The sequence below is a fragment of the Onychomys torridus genome, chromosome 11 (assembly GCF_903995425.1).
Source record: "Onychomys torridus chromosome 11, mOncTor1.1, whole genome shotgun sequence".
NCBI classification, from domain to species: Eukaryota; Metazoa; Chordata; class Mammalia; order Rodentia; family Cricetidae; genus Onychomys; species Onychomys torridus.
In genome coordinates this window covers 76,969,416-76,988,579 of record NC_050453.1, presented here as the reverse complement: position 1 = coordinate 76,988,579, position 19,164 = coordinate 76,969,416, and the positions used below count along the sequence as shown (strand labels likewise).

The 19,164-nt window shown below is 40.8% G+C and overlaps 1 protein-coding gene across 2 annotated transcripts in view; it reads left to right on the top strand.

The window, feature by feature from the left end:
• The window catches only part of Cntnap5 (contactin associated protein family member 5), a 902,127-nt gene that overhangs the window by 164,057 nt on the left and 718,906 nt on the right, over positions 1-19,164 (top strand). For both annotated transcript variants that reach the window (XM_036201821.1, XM_036201822.1), the window contains exon 2: positions 15,812-15,916. In XM_036201821.1, the coding sequence (XP_036057714.1) occupies positions 15,812-15,916 (105 nt within the window). The remainder of the gene's footprint in view (positions 1-15,811; positions 15,917-19,164) is intronic.

The following is a 19,164-nucleotide window of genomic DNA, read 5'->3' as shown; positions in this document are numbered from 1 at the left end:
GTACACTCACACACAGACCTACACACATGTATACAACCACATGCATATACACAGAGAAAGCTGCTCAGTGTCTAGATTTTTGTTGTTGTTGTTCCAATCAAGACTGCCTTTAACATATCTAAAATCCTGCTTGTCATTTCTGATCAAATGCATGGTGATCCTCACTGTAAAAAGAGAAGTCATGGTCTCTGCACTCTGAAAGGGATGTCACAGTGCAATATCAACCAAATAAATGTGCATCATTAGTTAGGTCTAATACCGAGGGGTGCAGCATACCCGAAAACTGCCGGTAAACTGAGAAAGAAGGGAGCCAGGATATAAAATGACCCAGAGTCTGATCGAAAAGGGATATTCAGAATCAAAGAACTAGAATTTTATTTTGAAGGTGTGCGGACTCAGTAACAGGCTCATACTGTCTTTCATTTCCCTGACATCAGGGCTCGCAGTTCCCTGTCACTGGACAGTTCGGAACCCAGCACCTCACCTCAGCCTGTGACTTGCTGCTTGACTGCTTACAGAGGAACAGAGATGTGTGGTTTTTAGTCCCTTACTGTGCTAGTTTAAAACGAAATGTCCCCCATATGCCCCCCCCCCCATTGATAGTGCTGTTTGAAGAAAGCACATCACTGGGAATGGGCTTTGGGGGCTTAAGGCCTCAAGGTGCTCCAGTTCTCTGTCTCTGTCTCTCTCTGTCTCTCCCCGCCCCCAGCTTTATCCTTGTGATTTAGATGTGATTGCTGAGATTCCTGCTCCCAATGCCATTCCTTACCCTTGCCACCATGACTCCCCTCCATGATGGGATCATTCATCCTTGTGGAACATTAAGCTAACGTAAACTCATCCATAAGCTGCTCTTGGCTATGGTGTTTTACCAGAGCAACAAAAAAGTAGCTAATACAGTTATACCACGTTGTTTTTATTTATCTCCAGAAAAGACTGGTAGTCACTTAGATGTGTGGTTTTCTTTGTCACTTCTCTCTTGATATAAAGAGTTGATATTTTTATTATCTTTATTATATTTTATAATATATATCATACCTCTATAATTTATTATAAAAACTGATCTATGAGCTTCCAAGGACAACAAGGTATACCATCAATTTATCCAGAAATCTAGAGGCAGCCCTTCATTCCAACTTCTTGCTGTCCTCCAGGTCCCAGTCATTTTGGATACAGTTTTGCTCATTCTCCTAACAACTCAGTCCCAAATGCTGCTGTATTCTTTAGGTTTTACAGCTACCTCTGTGTAGATGGAAACTTTCCTGAGTTCTGAAGCCACCATGTCCCCTAATAGGAACCTCTAAACATGATGATCACTACCCTACCATCATAATCACAACACAAGCATACACCTTTACATACATACATATATACATACACACACACACACACACACACACACACACACACACAGAGAGAGAGAGAGAGAGAGAGAGAGAGAGAGAGAGAGAGAGAGAGAGAGAGAGAGGTGCTATACTTTGCAAACTGAAATCAAAACAAAGTTTCTTTTTCCTGTTTTTATTATTTTTTGAAAATGTCACACATGGATACAATGTGTCTTGGAGTATCCACCCCCACCTGCCAGCAAGTGTGTTTATTAGAGTAATGGTGGTGAGGCTGTTTATGAATGTAACCAAGTGCTCCCTTTATTGCTTTTAAAGCCTGCTCCACAGGAGAGGATTCATTCCTGTCCTACAGACTTGACTGTGAAAGAATAGCCCCTAGTGGAGAGCCTGTTGAAGTTTTTGTTATGGCAAACCAGTGTCTCTCTTATCCAGTATAGTGCTTTCCTGCTTGAAAACTTAGTATCTAAAATGTAAACATGACAGTCCCTATTTTAATGGCTACATTTTAAAATAAATCATGAGTTGATACTAGAAATACATAGTGTAATGTCCACTGTGTATGTGCCATTGTGTATGTTTAAAATAGAAAAGGAACTTATGTGAATATAATAATTGCCAATCAATGGGCTGTACATTTTATATGATTGTCTCTTTGTCATCTCACAAGACAATGCATAGTCTCCAGTTCCATTATACACATAAGTTAAATTTATCCTGGAATATATATGAATGAAATGTATTCTAAACAGCTTGGACTCTGCAAATATACAACAGTATCTAACACAACCACACAAATACACACATGCATATTCACATGCATTTTCATGTTCACACATTTATGAACATACATAAATACATATACACATACACGTGTGCTCACACATACATGCATGCACACACATGCACATGCTGACACATGGGCGCAGGTTACACATACATACACATGCATATACTACATGCATGTACACACACACACACACACACACACACACACACACACACACAAGAAAGCCAAATTAGACCTGAAAGGGTATATTTTCCTGTGGGTGGTTGGCCATGATTTCTTCATCTTCAAAGACCAATGAAGGTCAACATTTGTTCAAACTTCCAGGATAAGCTTCCTGCATCCACAGGAGAACTACTGGGATCAAACTCTCTAGTGTGCTATTGGTCACCTGTCCAGGTGACAGCTCCTGCTTAGGAGTCTAATCAGGCATTTTTTCTAATTCCTACTTAGCAGAAGGAAGACACAGAGACTGTAGTGTTTCTCTTGGGAGCACTTCTGCCTCACACATGTGAACTGAAATGGCTTTATGCATGTGCATGGACTGATTGGGCAGCACTTTTCTATCATGGTTTCCTGAGTAACCCAAGATTTTCAGTGTAATTTATGGGATATCATGATTAGCTATTGGAAGTTTTACCCCAGTGTATTAAGGAAAGTAAAAAGAACAGATTCCCACTGAGAGAAATGCAGTTCTAGAGGAGAAACTTCCAACTCTCATATGAACTGAGTTGAAAGGAACACTGTCCTGATAATGCTTCTCCTCTCTCACCTTAATATTTTATACATAATCATTTGAACAGTAGACTTTTTGAAGCAGAAAGACATCATCTCTATTTGTAATTTTTTATCTTCCATATTTTTCCCAATTTCCAATCTTATCATCCTATAGTACACCAGTACATGTATTCATTTATTTAGCATGCTTATAAATGAGAATGAACTTGAACTCTCTGTGTGGGTGTGTGCACATATGCACTCACACAGATGTAGACATCATATAAGATATTGATAGATGGAAACATTGAGGATGATGTGATATGTGCTTGTAATGAGGAAATATTTTTAAAGATTTATTTTCTTTTTAAGTAAGTGCTGTGTGTGTGTGTGTGTGTGTGTGTGTGTGTGTGTGTGTGTGTGTGTTCCTGTGTAAATGAAGCTCCCGTCACGGACCAGAATCATTATGTCCCTGAAGCTGGAGGTACTGGCATTTGTTTGCCACCTGACTTGCATGCTGGGACCTGAACTCAGGCACTCTGGAAGAACAGAATTCATTAGTAATCATGGAGTCATCCCTACAGCCACAGTTGGGAGAATAGAATAAATAAAATTCCATTCCTTCAAATATTAGTTTTTCTAAGCAGTCTGTTTGAAAACTGCCTATTCCAGGTCTTTGACTCTACCATGAGGAAGGCTGATGCAGAAGGATACCTGTAAGTTGGGCTGAATAGTAATACCCTGCCTCACAAACAAATAAAACTTTACAAAGCCTCTTCTCCTGTCTTCAAATATGCCAAAACCTTTGAGTAATTTCTTCTGTGAATTTTACAGTATATATCTTTACCGTAAAAGAACCCCATGCCTTATAGATAATTCAATTAAATTGAAGACTCATTCATAACCCCAATCATTTAGTAGTGTCATACACAGTTCAGTTTATACAGCACCAGAACATTGTTTTTAAAGGCATGGTCCCCAAGCATCTTCCCAAGCAGGCCTAGGACTCCTGACCTTTGACTGTTGGGTTTTACTCTCACCCATTAACCAAAACACAGTGACATCAATGACACTCTGGGAGCTGTGATTTTGATCTGTCTGTCCAGGATTCAGCATTTTTCTCTTGTAGCTTTCCATGTTGTCCCTTTGTTTTCTAGTTTTGATATTTTACTGATTAGTGCACCGTGTAGAGGCCCTTTCATGACCATGGTCATTCTGATTAGTGCATCATGTAGAGGCCCTTTCATGACCATGGCCATTCTGATTAGTGCATCATGTAGAGGCCCTTTCATGACCATGGCCATTCTGATTAGTGCATTATGTCAAGGCCCTTTCATGACCATGGCCATTGGAGGAGCTGATGCTTCCTATAATTGTATAACCATTTCTAAAGCTGGGGGTGGAGGCATTGTGCTCCCATTTACAGAATAGATTTCTATTTCTTCAGTTTTTATTTTATCCCCTTTTCTACTCCATGGGTGCTTAGGTTTGGTTTCTTACTCTTGTCCCAAAGATCTGAGACATTTCTGTCACATTTAGTCATTTATTGTTATTCTTATTTGTCTTTATTGATGCCTAAATGTAATATTTTGTTGTCTTTATTTTCCATTCCTAATAGCCTTTCTTCTGCTTTATCATGCTTCTTTGTGATGTTTCCTACTATGATTCTTTTATCATTCATTGAGGTTTTTTTTCCATTTCCAACATACATGTTTGTTTGTTTTTAGTTTCTTCTCTTTCTCTTCTATGTTGTTGACTTTCTTATGTAGGTTCTGGTTACTTCATTCCATTATTATTTACTTGTTTGGTTTCCCCCTTTAAAATCATTGGTAATTTTGAAAGTGGGTTTTTGAATTCATGGCCCTTTCAGGATCTTAGGATTATAATTGAGAAAGCATGATGTCTTGAGGGTGTGATTTTGCATTGCTTTGTTATATCATGTGTGATATTGTGTTATGGTTGGTTCCTGGTTTTGTACTGATAGCTCTTCTTGCTTTATTTCTTAGTGACCAGCATTTTCTTAGATATTCTGTGCCCAGTGACATGCAGAATAGAAAACACAAAATGGCAACCATACCACAAAATGAAACCTGATCTATATCACACCAGAATAAACTATAACCCATAAAATTTACCAGCATATACAATGTAACAGAAAATGGCACAACTTGTTTAGATTTTATTGTGAAATTAAGTATTGGAGGTAAACGCAAAAAATGCAAATGGATGAAATAAAGAAAGGAGCACAAAAGGGAGACAACAAAGGAAAAATAACAAGATTAAGTAAAAGAAAGGAAAACAATGGATTCTAATTTTATGAAGAAGAGAGAAAGGCATAAGAGAAAAATAAAAGTAAATAGATGGCAAGATAAAGAACTTAAGTAAACAGAACTACACAAATATAAGAAATGTGATGTTTTGTGAAGCTTTTTAAAAACTAAAATTAAAATGCAATAAAACTATAATTAAAAAAGAGAACTACAAAGGACAAGACAAAAAGATGGAAGAAAGGGTGTTGATATGGCTTCTTTCTGGCTCCTTTAAAGTGTGAGTGTGGAGGAGGCAAGGAGAGCCTGGGGTACATACACTCTGCCTTCTGTTGCATTTAGTCTGCTTCTAAGCCTGGGCAGGATGCAGTCAGCTGTCCAACAGAGCTGTTCTCCTGCTCATACCACCTCTTCTTCGTGTACCATGACTCTCAGCTGCCCACACTTAGTTTTGCACCTCCTGAACTGAACAGATTCTCTCAGTCTTTTGTGATTCCTCAATTATAACATCCTATAACAACTAATGTTCTAGCTAAAAGTTGTCTCCCATGTGTACTGGGCCTGGAAGAAGCAACCAGGACTGAGATACATACAAGTGGATCAATAATCATGGTCGGATGAAAGTATAGGAATTACACACTCAGCTAGAGCTTTAGAATTCTCTGTCCTACTAGCAATAAGCCTTGTGACAGATAGATGGCTCCAAATGTTTTACCACAAGCTGACCTTAGGCTGAGAGCTGTTAATATCTAAGCTATACATAGATGATGGTGTCAGTTCCTATGAACTGAGGGTGGGGTCTCCAGCCATCGTACCCCTCACTACCCAAGTTAATCCTCCTGCCACCTAAACTAGTTCATAACAAGCTTGGTACCAGGGTCTAATTAACATATGATATCTTTAGATGATCACATCTGTCCTTTGGCATACACACACACACACACACACACACACACACACACACACACACGCATGCTGCATTCTGTTGACTCTCATCTCCACTCATGTTTCATACACATTCCTGTCATCCTCCTCATCCCTAGAGGTCCGTTTCTCACATTCATCTCTTTTTTATTTGCTTTGTGACCCACTGATATTAATCATGACTGTCTTTGTGGCCATGAATTTGAAACTGTCCATTGGAGCTTACACAGTTGAAGGCAATGACTATTGCTCCATACAAGTCTATCGGTAGCATTAGAATAGTTAGTCATGTGTCCTGTATCCTCATCCCTACTTCCATAACTACTTCTCATCATGACTTCCATTCTGGGGACATGGCATGTTGATGACTGTATCTTATTATTAGGCTCCCAATATGGTCATTTCATTTTCTAATTTAATGCAGTTTAATTTAATTTGTTAATTGGCATAAAAAGTGACAGGATTCTTAAAAGTGTTTTCATACATAGTTTTGATTACTCATCCCCCAATGCTCACTCCTCTCCTCTATCTCTCGAACCCCCATCTCTGCTTGCACCCTCAAACCCCCAGTACTTCTCGGTCCACTTTCATATAATAAGTGTTCTATTACCATCTCCCCTCCCATCCAAAACTGGTCAGTCTTAGCCAATAGGATCCTTTTCACATGGCTCCTGACCTCCTCTTGGAGAAAGCAGGAGAGGTAGATTAGAACTCTGCTCCACTGCTGGCAGGAGTATGAGCTTGTCCTCTTTCCAACAGAGTCACCTGACTTACCTTTTGGACGAGACTTCTGGCTTGCAAGTCTCTACCCCAGCACTGCTGGAGAGCAGTGTACTCCCTGTGCTGAGAGTGGCTTTCTGCTGAGTCACACTGTTCTGCACACTTCTCAGGATGCGATCTGTCACATCCCTGTGGTTTCTGATGCTGTCCCAATCGTTCTTTTAGAACAGTCTTTTCTTTGCAATCTTGATTCTTTTTATTCACTGTGTTATACACCAGCCTCTAACCTTCCACCTTAGAAAACACCCTGAAGGGAATCTGCAAGAAACATTTTTTGCATTCAGTCAAGCCATTGATAAATTAGATTTAAGGACAGAAACAGAAGACAATAAAGTGCAGCAGTTTGAAGAGAACAAAACATCCCTTCCCTTGAGATGAAAACAATAGTCAAAAACATCAACAGGACTTCTGGACATGACATGACTGTTGCACACATCATCTCCCTGCAGCTCTGCCCCAGTGGGTGACACCAAACCTATGTACATATGGGGGACAGTAATCAGACTGGGGGTTATAAACAACAACTAATATGGAAAGTGGGTATGAAGCTGTGAAGCTGGCCTTGTGGGGTTCAAAAGAGTGGGGGAGGTAGTGGTGGATGGGTGTGATAATATACATTGTACAATGGTATAGAACATCCAAAGAACAAAAAATAAATAAAAACCAACAGTTGAACCTGCTCCTCAATACTAAGGTGGTTCCTGAGCCTGGTAGACTGACTGCCTCTTGTGAATGTAGCTCTTTCTTTCTCAGATTGTCCATGGATATAGCACAATCCCAACCATAAGTGGTTTTCTTATCAGATTATAACTCCCGCCCAGCAGGTTCAAGACAAACAATGGGCACAGACTCACACTGACCCTCATTGAAAGTTCACCCCCCCAAAAAAAGCCCAGCCTGTGTATGCACAGTTGTCATTGACAATTCCTCATCCTCACGAGAGTCTCCTCTGTTCCACTATTATTCCCGACATTTCAGAGCTCTGTTGTTGACCTCCCAGAGGGACTCCTCTTTATTAGTCCCTCCACCAAAAGAGAGCTGACCCAGCAGCCTGGGAACTGCTCCATTGCTGGCCCTAGAGAGCTGCAGCAATGCTGACCCCAGACAGAGAGCTGCAGCAATGCTGACCCCAGACAGAGAGCTGCAGCAATGCTGACCCCAGACAGAGAGCTGCAGCAATGCTGACCCCAGAAAGAGAGCTGCAGCAATGCTGACCCCAGAAAGAGAGCTGCAGCAATGCTGACCCCAGACAGAGAGCTGCAGCAATGCTGACCCCAGACAGAGCTGCAGCAATGCTGACCCCAGACAGAGTTACTCTCTCAAAGCATGGAGCTCCTGAGTGTGCCTTTCTGCTTCCTAGATCTAAATGTGATGCAGCCCCAGGGGCCACCTTGGAAGGAATGTTCCTGGCTCAAGAGCCAGTTTTCTGAACCATCTGGAATGGGATTGCCTTAAAAGCCTAAATGATCTGAGAAGCCAGTTTGTTTGCACCCAGATGGGACTGTGGTGTCTGCAGTCCACTGTAGCCACATTAGTCTGTCACCAACCACAGTCTCAGTTCAAAGACAGGGTCTGTGTTCATCTCCACTATTTTTGAGGGATTCTCCACACTTAACTTTCACTGTCTCCAAAACCAGACAGAAACTCTGACAAGCAGCATGTATTCAAATGTGCTGATGGAACAGAGTAATTTACCCTTTCACAGCTAAGGACACTACAACAGAGAAACGGAGTGACCAAGCATTTGCACAGCACGAGAAGAAGGCCCCGGATCCTGGATCTCAGGCTGTGGCCTTTTCAGTTTTACATGCAATTGTTCCTAAGCACAAATTTTCAAACCTAATTTTTTACTTCAAATAATGGTTGGCATTGGTGGTAGGAATTGAGTCCAGGGGCTTTATAGCTGCTAACCAACTGTTCTACCACTGAGGTACCTTTTTTTAAAATGGAAAATCTGCTGGTTGACTCCAGGTCTCTGTCTGAGTTCACTGTCTTCCTATAGCCAGAAGTCTGGCCCTGCCTACCCAGAACATAATGCAAAAGCCCTTGTTGTGATAATGTGGAGATGGAGGGCTGGATGCAGAAGGTGAGGATCTCCCTGCAGCACGTTAGAGAACTGTTGTCTTCTGGTGTGTTCCTAATGAAGTCATTTGCCCTTGAGGTTTGTTGTGGAGAAGAGACAGGATCAGATTTAGGAGCACAACCACAGTATTTATTCTCATTGTTTGCTAAGTTAAATTATAGGTCACAATGGGAAAAAAAAAGGAAGGTAGAGTCCTGAGTTATTGCCTCTAAGTACCTGTAAAGACATGCTACAGAGTTCATACTTTAAAAAAAGTAGGTCGTTACATGTTGAATGCTAAGAGGAATTTTATCTTGCCAATAAATGCAAGTGAATCTCTTTAGCTCCAAATCCCCATATGCAGACAATTTACTGTAGTAATCAAGATGATACACACAATTTCACTTCAGTACCATCTGTAACTCTATTGGTATTTTAATAATAATGAATAAAAATATATGTTGGCAACAAAAAATTGTTACTTAAAGCAGCAGGATCTTAAACATTGAGCAGTAACTTCTAAGAAGCTGTGCTAATGTGGGATTTACTCCACATTCTGTGTGTGCTGCTCTGTGCTATGAAAGAATATCCTTGGGATGTGGTGCTCATGAGCATGAAGAACCAGTCACCCCCAACCCCAAATGTTAAATGTCAACCTTCTTGGATTACCATGCAAATACCCAGAAAACAACACATGAATTTTTTCTGATTTTTCTCTTCTTACCTACTGTCTGTCCTTAGGCCCTCCTCCCCTTTCAGGAGGAAGCGTCAGAAGTGCACCAAAGGGAGAAATCAGGGAGCAATAAAGATGTAAACAATTGTGAGACTGCACACTGTCATTTGTCAAGGGTTTCTACCTGCAAGAACAATTTTCTTTTAGCAATAAGATATACTAGTAAACACTACTTATTGTCTTAGTTCTGTCGCTCATCATTGTGATAAAATACATCGTGTCCAGTGTCGAGAGGCTCAGGCTGGACAGGAAGGGGATGAGCACATTGAGATGTGCCTCCAGTGGTCCATTTCCTTCTAGGAGGCTTCACCAGATAAAGGTTCCACAGCATTCCACACACCACCACCACCACCACCACCACCACCACCACCAAGTGTTCAAGCACATGACCCTCTGGAGACTGTTCTCATTCAAAACACAAGGCCTATTAAATAAATTGTTGTGAATAACATAAATAATGGTGGCTTGCCTCACACAGAAGTGGAACTTACCCAGAAGTCACCAGTGCATAGTGATATACCTATATCTCGGTCCAAGCTGGTTTAGTAACAGCCATGGATGGATTTTGTCATATTGTTTGGCTCAAATCTCCTCATTTATAAATGAAATTCAGAAGTTTGTCTGGTTCCGTAGACCCAATAATCTTTAACTATTAGAATATGCTGTTTATCAAATTTGTGTCAACAGCTTCTGAGCTATAAAAGCACATGAGTTTTTGGTCCCCAGGCAGACTTGGGTTTTATTGACATAGGAATAGAGCAAAGCTGGCATTTCTTATTTAAGTTATAAAAGGAAAGAGTAGAGATCTGGGGAGAAGGATCATCAGTCAACAGGATTTACTGCTCTTGCAGAGGGCCTGTGGTCAGTTCCCAGCACTCAAGTTAGGCAGCTCACAACAGTCTGGACCTCCTGTTTCAGGGAAGTTGTTTTGGCCTCCACAGAACCCACTCACATGTGCACACACCCACATACAGACATGCATATACCTAAATAAAAATAAAATTAACTTTAAAAACAGAGAAAGCAGAAAATATAATCATTTGCTGAAGTGATAGTCATTTGTTAAAGAAAAATAATCATACCATGTTTAATTAGGGTTTGAATTTTAATTGCATCTGCAATTTGAAAGGAATGCCACAGGAAGGAGAATTTTGAGAATTCATTCTGGAAGTAGTCTGTTGTGCATTTGATGATATCTGCTTCATAATTCCTGGAGAATCCTTAGGGTCTATCTCAGAATAATGCATTGCAAGTGTGTATAGGAAAACCTGATGTTTACTCCCTTTCTTGGTCAGGGGACTCTGTAGGAATGCACACATTAAAGTAGGATTTATTAGATTGATTTGCATGACAGTCTGGGTAAGTGACAATGGCTATTTTCACTGGAGAAGGTGAGAACGGGGAGCTGCTCAGAAAGGAGGCTGGAGACTCAGGCACCCCACCCCACTGGTACAGGAGGCGGCATGCTTCAGCTTCCCCTGCCTGGGACAGATGACAAGCTGAAGGATTCCTGGAGAACTGCTGGACTTCAGTCCACATTGGATGACCAAAGAAGTTGAGTTATGATGTCAGTGAAGAATGGCATCAATAGTGTCAGCAGCAGCAACAGAGCAGAACTCTTGACAAGGGTAGAGAACCTGTCAGTAAGATGCTAAGATAAGCAAGAAAAACAAGCAAAAGCTTTTCCTTCGTACTTTCTCCTTTCTAGGTGCTACCAGAAGGTACCGCCCACATTCTCAGTGAGCTTTCCTCCTCCAACTAACCTAATTAAGAAAATCCCTGATAGTTGGGCCAAGAGACTACACTCTTAGTTGATTCTAAATTCCGACAAATTGATAACTTTGATTAATCAGGATAGCTCCTCAAGAATTATTTCCAAACTGAAAACACTTCCCTCTGCACAAGAAACCCTGGTACCCTTGATGTTGAGGCAGAAGGATTGCAAGTTGGAGACTATGGGCTACATAGACACAGTCTCACAAACAGGAACTCCCTCCAGATTAGGATTCTACACTTGTTTACCTTATTTAAGCACACACACACACACACACACACACACACACACACACACACACACACCAGACATGGTGTGGGGAGGGATTCACAACTTGTAAAAACACTGTAGGATACTGAGGAAGTAGAAGATTTTAAACTTGAAAGACAAAATGATTGGAAGCCTGTAGGAGTGGTGGAGCAGATGGCATCTCCTTTCCTACCTTTCCAGACATGTGTTGGGTGTGAAGTCAATCCAGCCTCTACCAGGATGCCCACCTGTGTGTTGAACACACTCTGTGATCTCCTCCTCACTGGCTCCACCCTCTTCTGCACTTCTCCTGTGTCCTTGGCTCACGGTGAGCCCTTAGCATAGAAGAGCCATCTGCAGCACCAGTTCTTTGGGTGTTCAGAGCAGAGGAATAAGTTCCTAGGAATAATAAGTCTCCTCCTGGATGACAGCAGGTATCCCAGAAGCCCATGCTGTGGTCTGCTCCCATGTGGGCTTCATGCTGACTAAGGCTTTTTTTCCTCCTGATCTTATTCCATCACAGAGTTTATGACTGGATAAGGTACAAATACCTCTCTGCTTGACAGACATGAAAACACAGCTTGGTCTGCTTACCTGTACTTAGACATTATGGCAAGAGAAGAAATATATCTAGGAATTGGGACCTCCATGATCTAGAGGCCCAGGCTATTCTCTGCCAGGGTTACTGGGTAAACACGGAGATGCCACAGGGAACCACCTCCTTATGCCAGGTCAAGTCAGGAAGATCTCTCTTCCTTTCTGATTTGACAATTTTCTGTTTTTAATCATTGTTTTGAGACAGGAGATCTTAAGTTCAGATGAGTTCTTTAGAACCCACTCTTTAAGTTTACCAGGGCTGTGAGGACAAGACACTTCAGATTCTCCCTTGGGCCTGTCCCTTGGTCGAGGTCATTGTTCACAGATTTGCTGATGGCCAACTTGGAAACGTCTTCAGAAAGATCAGAGGTGGGAATAGACAGTAGGGAATATGGCTTTTATTGCTGTGAGGGCAATGGGTTCTTGAAGTTCAGGTCCTGGGCTTTTGAAGTTCAGGTCCTGGGTTCTTGGAGTTCAGGTCCTGGGTTCTTGGAGTTCAGGTCCTGCTAAAGCTGTTGTCTGAGGAACACAGAGGGCTGGAATGTGAACGTGCTCTGAGCTTTTCTCACAGAACATCTGTGTATATGCTTATATTTGTGAATGGTCTGTGAGCAAACTACGGTGTATGGCTCTGTTTTGCTCAGAACTTTCCCCAGTACCCAAATGAGGACAGGCACAAATAGAACTTTAAAATACATGTGATGGCTTAAATTTAAATAATTAAGTTACAACTATGTGTCCATGCTGCATGCAATTTAACAATTTACATGTGTACACTAGGGCTACTAAAGGAGAAAAATTAAGCACCAAGGCTGTTTTCTCCCAAGTACTAACCAGGCCCGACCCTGCTTAGTTAGCTTCTGAGATCAGATGGGATCGGGCGTGTTCAGGGTGGTATGGCTGTAGACTAAGGCTGTTTTCTAAGTGATGTGGGATTCAGATTTTTTTTAAAAGAATACAATCAGTTCTATTAGAATATAAAATACAAATTTGTGGAAAAATAAAAGGGTCATTGTACTGTAAAACTTGATAAAAACATCAAAAAAAAAAGTCTTAGGAGATGACCAGAGCCAGGAGCACAGTGCTTATAAAGGTCATCCATAACACATGGAAAGTTATGAGAGCCTAATAAGGGTAATTGCACTGTGTGAGCTTGCCTCTGTGTGTGCATGCATGTGTGTTCATGTTCTAGTGTGCAGGTGCATGTATGTGTGGGTACATATGCATTTTGGCATATGTCTGTGTGTCTGTGGAAGCCAGAGATCAATCTAGTATCATTCCTCACAATACTGTCCACCTTGTCTTTTAAGAGTGGGTCTCTCACTGGGCTGGAGCTCACAAAATAGGTTTTTCTAGCGGACAAGCAATCCTCAAAGATTGTCTTCTCTCTTCCTCCCCAGTGCTGGCATTTAAGAGGGTTTTTAATCTGGGTGGTTGAACTTAGGTCCTTAAGCTTGCACAACAAACACTTCTCAAACAGAGCTTTTCCTCCAGCTAGATCTAATGTCCTGATATCTCTTGATAACAAAAGGGCCATAAGCAAATGCAATTTCAGCCGTGTTTGTGTGTGTGTGTGTGTGTGTGTGTGTGTGTGAGAGAGAGAGAGAGAGAGAAAGAGAGAGAGAGAGAGAGAGAGAGAGAGAGAGAGAGAGAGAGAGAGAGAGAGACTGAGATCAAACAAATGCTTAGTGGTACACATGCACCTCTCTAGCCTGCATCCTGTATTAGGAGTAAAGCAGCCACATGCCCATGGTCTTTTGCGGTATTCCCCTAGCCCTAGAGCCACCAAGCTGCCATTGCTGCATTGCTGATGTTTTCCTCTCCAGTTGGGATATGCCTCTGTTCCATCCTTGTCAAACAACATTTAAGGATTTGCATTGGGGAGGAACCTGAAACACAGTTTACTGGCTGACTTTTAAACACACTTAAACAAGAATTCAATCCTCACATTTTAAATTATTTTCCCTGCAATTACCTGAAACACAGGTTTGTAAGAAATGGCTGGATAAACAAGCATGCTCCTATGTAAATGTTCTTTTCAAATGTCAGATCAGTTCCTCCCAAGAGCCTGCATACCAGAAAATTTACCTTGAGTGGCACATTTCAAATCTGTTTTGAATAAAGTCTTGTCTAGATTTTATGAAGTCATTTTTCAATGTCTCAGAGAATCAATTGTGGACAAAATGGAAAAATGGGAAAAGAGTGTTGGCTTTGTGAGGTTAGCTAATTGGTTGATTGATTGGTCCTTTCTCTTGTCCCTGTCCTCATCATTCACCATCCCACTCTTTCCACACACATTTACTTGAGTCCTATTATACAGTAGATTCCTTGCTAAGGACCTTTAAAAACATGGACCATCTAGTGGAAGATTCAAGAAAATGCATCACTACAGTACATGGATGACTAAGCTCCTGAACCTGTCGTGTGCCACAGTAACAGAACACCTGAGACAGGGTCACTTATAACAACAGTTGTTGGCTGACATTTCTAGGTTTTTTTGTTTGTTTGTTTTTTGTTTTTTTTTGAGACAGGGTTTCATTGTGTAGCTTTGCGCCTTTCCTGGAACTCACTTGGTAGACCCCCCAGATCCCAGATGGTAAGCTGACATTTCTGGATGATGGGAAGTCTGATATCAAGGTGTCAGTACATATCAAGGCCAAATCACTGAGTCACCATGTGACAGAAGGAAAGACGTTAAGGAACTGCACAAGGAAGGTGGAGCTCTCATGGTTTAATCACCTCTTAAAGATCCTTCTTCTTAGTTTGTTTTCATGGTAATTAAACGTCAATGCTAGTTATAGTGAGCACAAATGTTCAAACCAGTTATGTATGTGGTATATGGAAGTGTGAAGATCAAGTCCCTCCATGTGAAATCCAGTGACTATGGATTAGTGTGAACTTGGAGAGACATATCCATGTAGCCAAGACATGTCTCTGCCAATAGCTTCATTTACCCAATGGCCCTATAGATGTTTAGTATTATCGATGCAGCCTTAGAAAGTACCTCGGCAGGGAAGGCTAGAAAGTTAGCTTATTGAAATTACTACTCAGCTCAAGATTGTGCAATATCTGAGACTACTCTTTTTTACTTCTTGTAGCGTAAGTGAGCTATTAGGTAAGTAACACATTTCTCACTGGCTCACCTACAAGTTGTAGTAAGAAATTCAAAATTATCCTATTGGGAAGGGTCCTTGGAGGCTAAAGATGGAAGAGAAACAATATCCTCCTGTAAGAGTCTCCCTTCTTATGGACTAAACACAGACCTGTTGTTAGGCTTTGATCAATTGCTCAACTATAGAGATAGATTGGGAACTGGGCTTTTGATGCAGACAAATCTTCCTGAGAGTTTTGGCTGGTTATGCTACTCACTAGTGTTGTGAATTTGAATCCTATCCAGCCTTCATTTCTTTATCTATGAAAGGAAGTCATTCCATGTTTGAGTTCTATGAGAAGTAACTGCAATAATGCACACTGAAAAACAGTCCCCAACCTTTTCCAGAGAAAGTGGATAATAAATCAGAGGGCACATTTTTCTTTCCAATAGAATATGACCTCTCCTGCTCTTTCTATCTTTTCAGACAACTGTGATGACCCACTGGCCTCCTTCCTCTCACCAATGGCTTTCTCCAGCTCCTCGGATCTCACTGGAAGTTCCAGCCAGGCTCAACTGAACTGGAGAATGGGTAAGTATTGTGACTAAGCCCTAAATCCATGTGTTAGATGAAGACACAGTGAAGGCTAGGGAGTGAGGAAGTACTGTGTCTATACAGGGGTTACATCAAAAATCACAGTCCAGAAGGAAATCTGGGAGGTTTTATTTTTATCACAAAAATACCTCCCATCACGTAATAGATAGTCAACACATGCTGAACCGCATTCCTCCAACCCAAAGATTCTCCAAGAAATTCTTTGGGTTTTGTATTGCTTTTCTTGAGGTGCTAGCCCTGGAACCCATGGCTTCAGGCATGTTATGAAAGTGCTCTTTCATGGAAGCACATAGCCATCCTGTGAAATTCTTTGTGTAGATGTATATGCGTGCATGTACTTGTTTGTGTACAGACAACATATGAGTATATATGCAGGTACACATGTATGCAATGTGTGTTGGGGGAGGGACAGAGGAGAACCTTGAGTGATGTTTCTTATGGGCCATCTACTCTATTATGAGCAAGGGTGTCTCACTGACCTGAAGCTTGAAGATTAGGCTGATGGGCTTTCTGTCTCTGACTGATTGCAAGCATGTACCATCATGCTTATTTTTTTCAAGAGGGATTCTGTGGGATCAAACTCAGATCCTCACTTTATCCACTCAGCCATCTCCAACCCTATGCTATGAATTCCTTTTTTGATCATCATAAGAAATATTATAGAAGATTTTTTTAAATGTGCTTTATTATGTACATTTTATATGTCTGCATAAATGGTCACAAAAACATGCTTCATTACTTTATTGGAACGTTTATTAAAATATTTCAATACATTTAGTTCTATTGTGAGATTCATGTTACTGTTCTAAAGTATATACTAAATGAACTTAATTAAAGGTAGGGACACAAATAATCTGTAACCTTACCACATAGGGGGTACTGCGGGTTATTACTTGGTCTGATAAAACTGGAGTAGTTACACTTGACTAATCTCTAGTGCAAAGTGAACTTATCCAACATGATGTTGGGTATTTAGCTGTATTTTAATCATATTTTAATATTGACTTTGTGATATATAGAGATAGATATAGAGAACTAAGTGATTTCTCTTTTTAAAAACCTTAGCCAATAAAATTCTAAAATCCGTTTAGTAATATAAACTTGTTCTTGGTTTAAAAATAGTTGAGTGCCAGGGCCGATGGATGATGTAAACTGGCTCAGTGGGTAAACTGCTTGCCTCACAAGCATAAGAGCAGGAGTTCAGATCCGCAGAACCCATGTAAATGCCAACATGGTGTGGAAGCTGCCTGCAGTCCTAGCATTCAAGAGGCAGAGATGAGCTAGGCGTAGCGCAAAGCTGGCTAGCAAGACTAGTCAAATAGTGAGTTCCTGGTTGACAAAAGAGCTTGCATCAACATGTAAGATAGAACGCAACCAAGGAAGGCCTGCTACAGTTTCCTTTCTATTCCTGTGATAAAACACTCAGACCAAAAGCAACTTAGAAAAGAAGAGCTTATTTAAGCTTCCAAGTTACAGTTCACTGAAGGAAGCCTGGGCAGAAATTGAAGCTGGAATCTGAAGTTAGGCCTGCTTGCTGTTGCATTTCCTCTGACCAAAATCTCCCTCATCACCAATGAAGTACAACGGAAACCATGGTGGAACAGAGCGCTGCTTGATGATTCGCTTGCAGGCCATGCCTAGAAAGTTTCATAATATAGTTTGCAACTACTGGCCCAGGATTCCAGGGCCACTGTGACCACCTTCCCCCATGTGCTAGTCCTTGGCTCCCTCATATTCTCAGGCATAATCTGGTCAGTCACTCAAGAATTCTTTCTTTGGTGACTCTAGGCTATGCCAAGTTGATAGTTAAAGCAACACTGTTGTCAACCTTTGGCCTTGTTACACACAAACAAGTGCATGTACACCCACATACATTCAAACACACACACCATTCCCACAAATGTATATACACATTTTCCATGTGCAAGTGTAGCATGTCCATTGGCCTTTTCTTATTCATGCTGATTCTTCCTAACTCTATCAGGATGACTATCTTGTATTTTTCTATTTTGATTTACCTTTTCATTTTGGAATACATTTTAGTTGGTAATTGAATTATTGATATTTTAGCTCTCAATGGATTTAATTTGTTAACACTTTATGATTTTGAATCTCCACCAATTCTGATTTATAGCTCTGTTTATACCCTTCTAGTTTATTTCATGCTAGGTGTTACAAGCTCAAAATTATGATGGTTATCAGTAACCAAAAAGTCAGAGTCATAATTTATTTGAGAAAGCCATCAAAGAATACAGATGTCTCTTCTTATTCACTGGGTGGAAACAATAGAAAACTTGCCTATGTACTGAACATGAGTGTTTTTCTTGTCATTGTTCCCTCAACTATACTGTACAGAAGTTATTTATTTAGCATTTACAACATATTAGGGGTTGCAGAGAATCACTATTCTGTCATTTTATACCAAAGACTTGAACATCTGTGTATGTTATGCAGAAGGTTCTGGAACTAAGCATTTGTGGAAGCCAAAGGGCTGTACTGTTCTCAATGGAAAGCAAACCATTCCATCATAGCTCAGTGGGGAGACTATTCATTGTCTGTTCTAATACTGGCCTTTGACTAATCTTATAAATAACAAATTTTATTCACTGTTGTATGTATATTATCATATTAGCCTATAGTAAAACTATTGTGTGGTATTAATTTAAACCTTTTCTCATCAAACAGAGTTGATGAATGAACTTCAGGGAAATGTCATAGTTTATCCAACATCACATACCAGGGAAAGGGAAACACTTGAAATCAAACCCAATTCAACTGAATTCAAGATTCATGCTCACTACTGCATACAAAAACAACTTGATTCTTTAACAAAGGTTGGAGAAGGATGAGTCAGGAAGAATAATGGCTTGGAAACTAACCAGCTAGAGCTTACATGCCAGCTATGACTCTGCGGTGTTCCATAGGCATCAGCAATCCACTTGCTAAGCTTGCATTTATATCTTTGGCATCTCTGGTTGATACCTGTCTTGCAATGTTACCTGGAAAACCAGGCTAGAGGCTCATGTTGAGAAGAGTTTTGCCACTGTAAAACAGAAAACTGGAAATCAAACAAGAAGCCCCCATTTTCACTTCAGGAAGAAACACAGGTCGAGACATTTTAATAGTTTCTAGAAGTGCTTCCAAGACAGTTAGTCTCACCTCTACTCAAATTGTGTGGTAAAGGTCAGCACTGTTTATGAACTCTTTATCCACTTCTGGGGAAG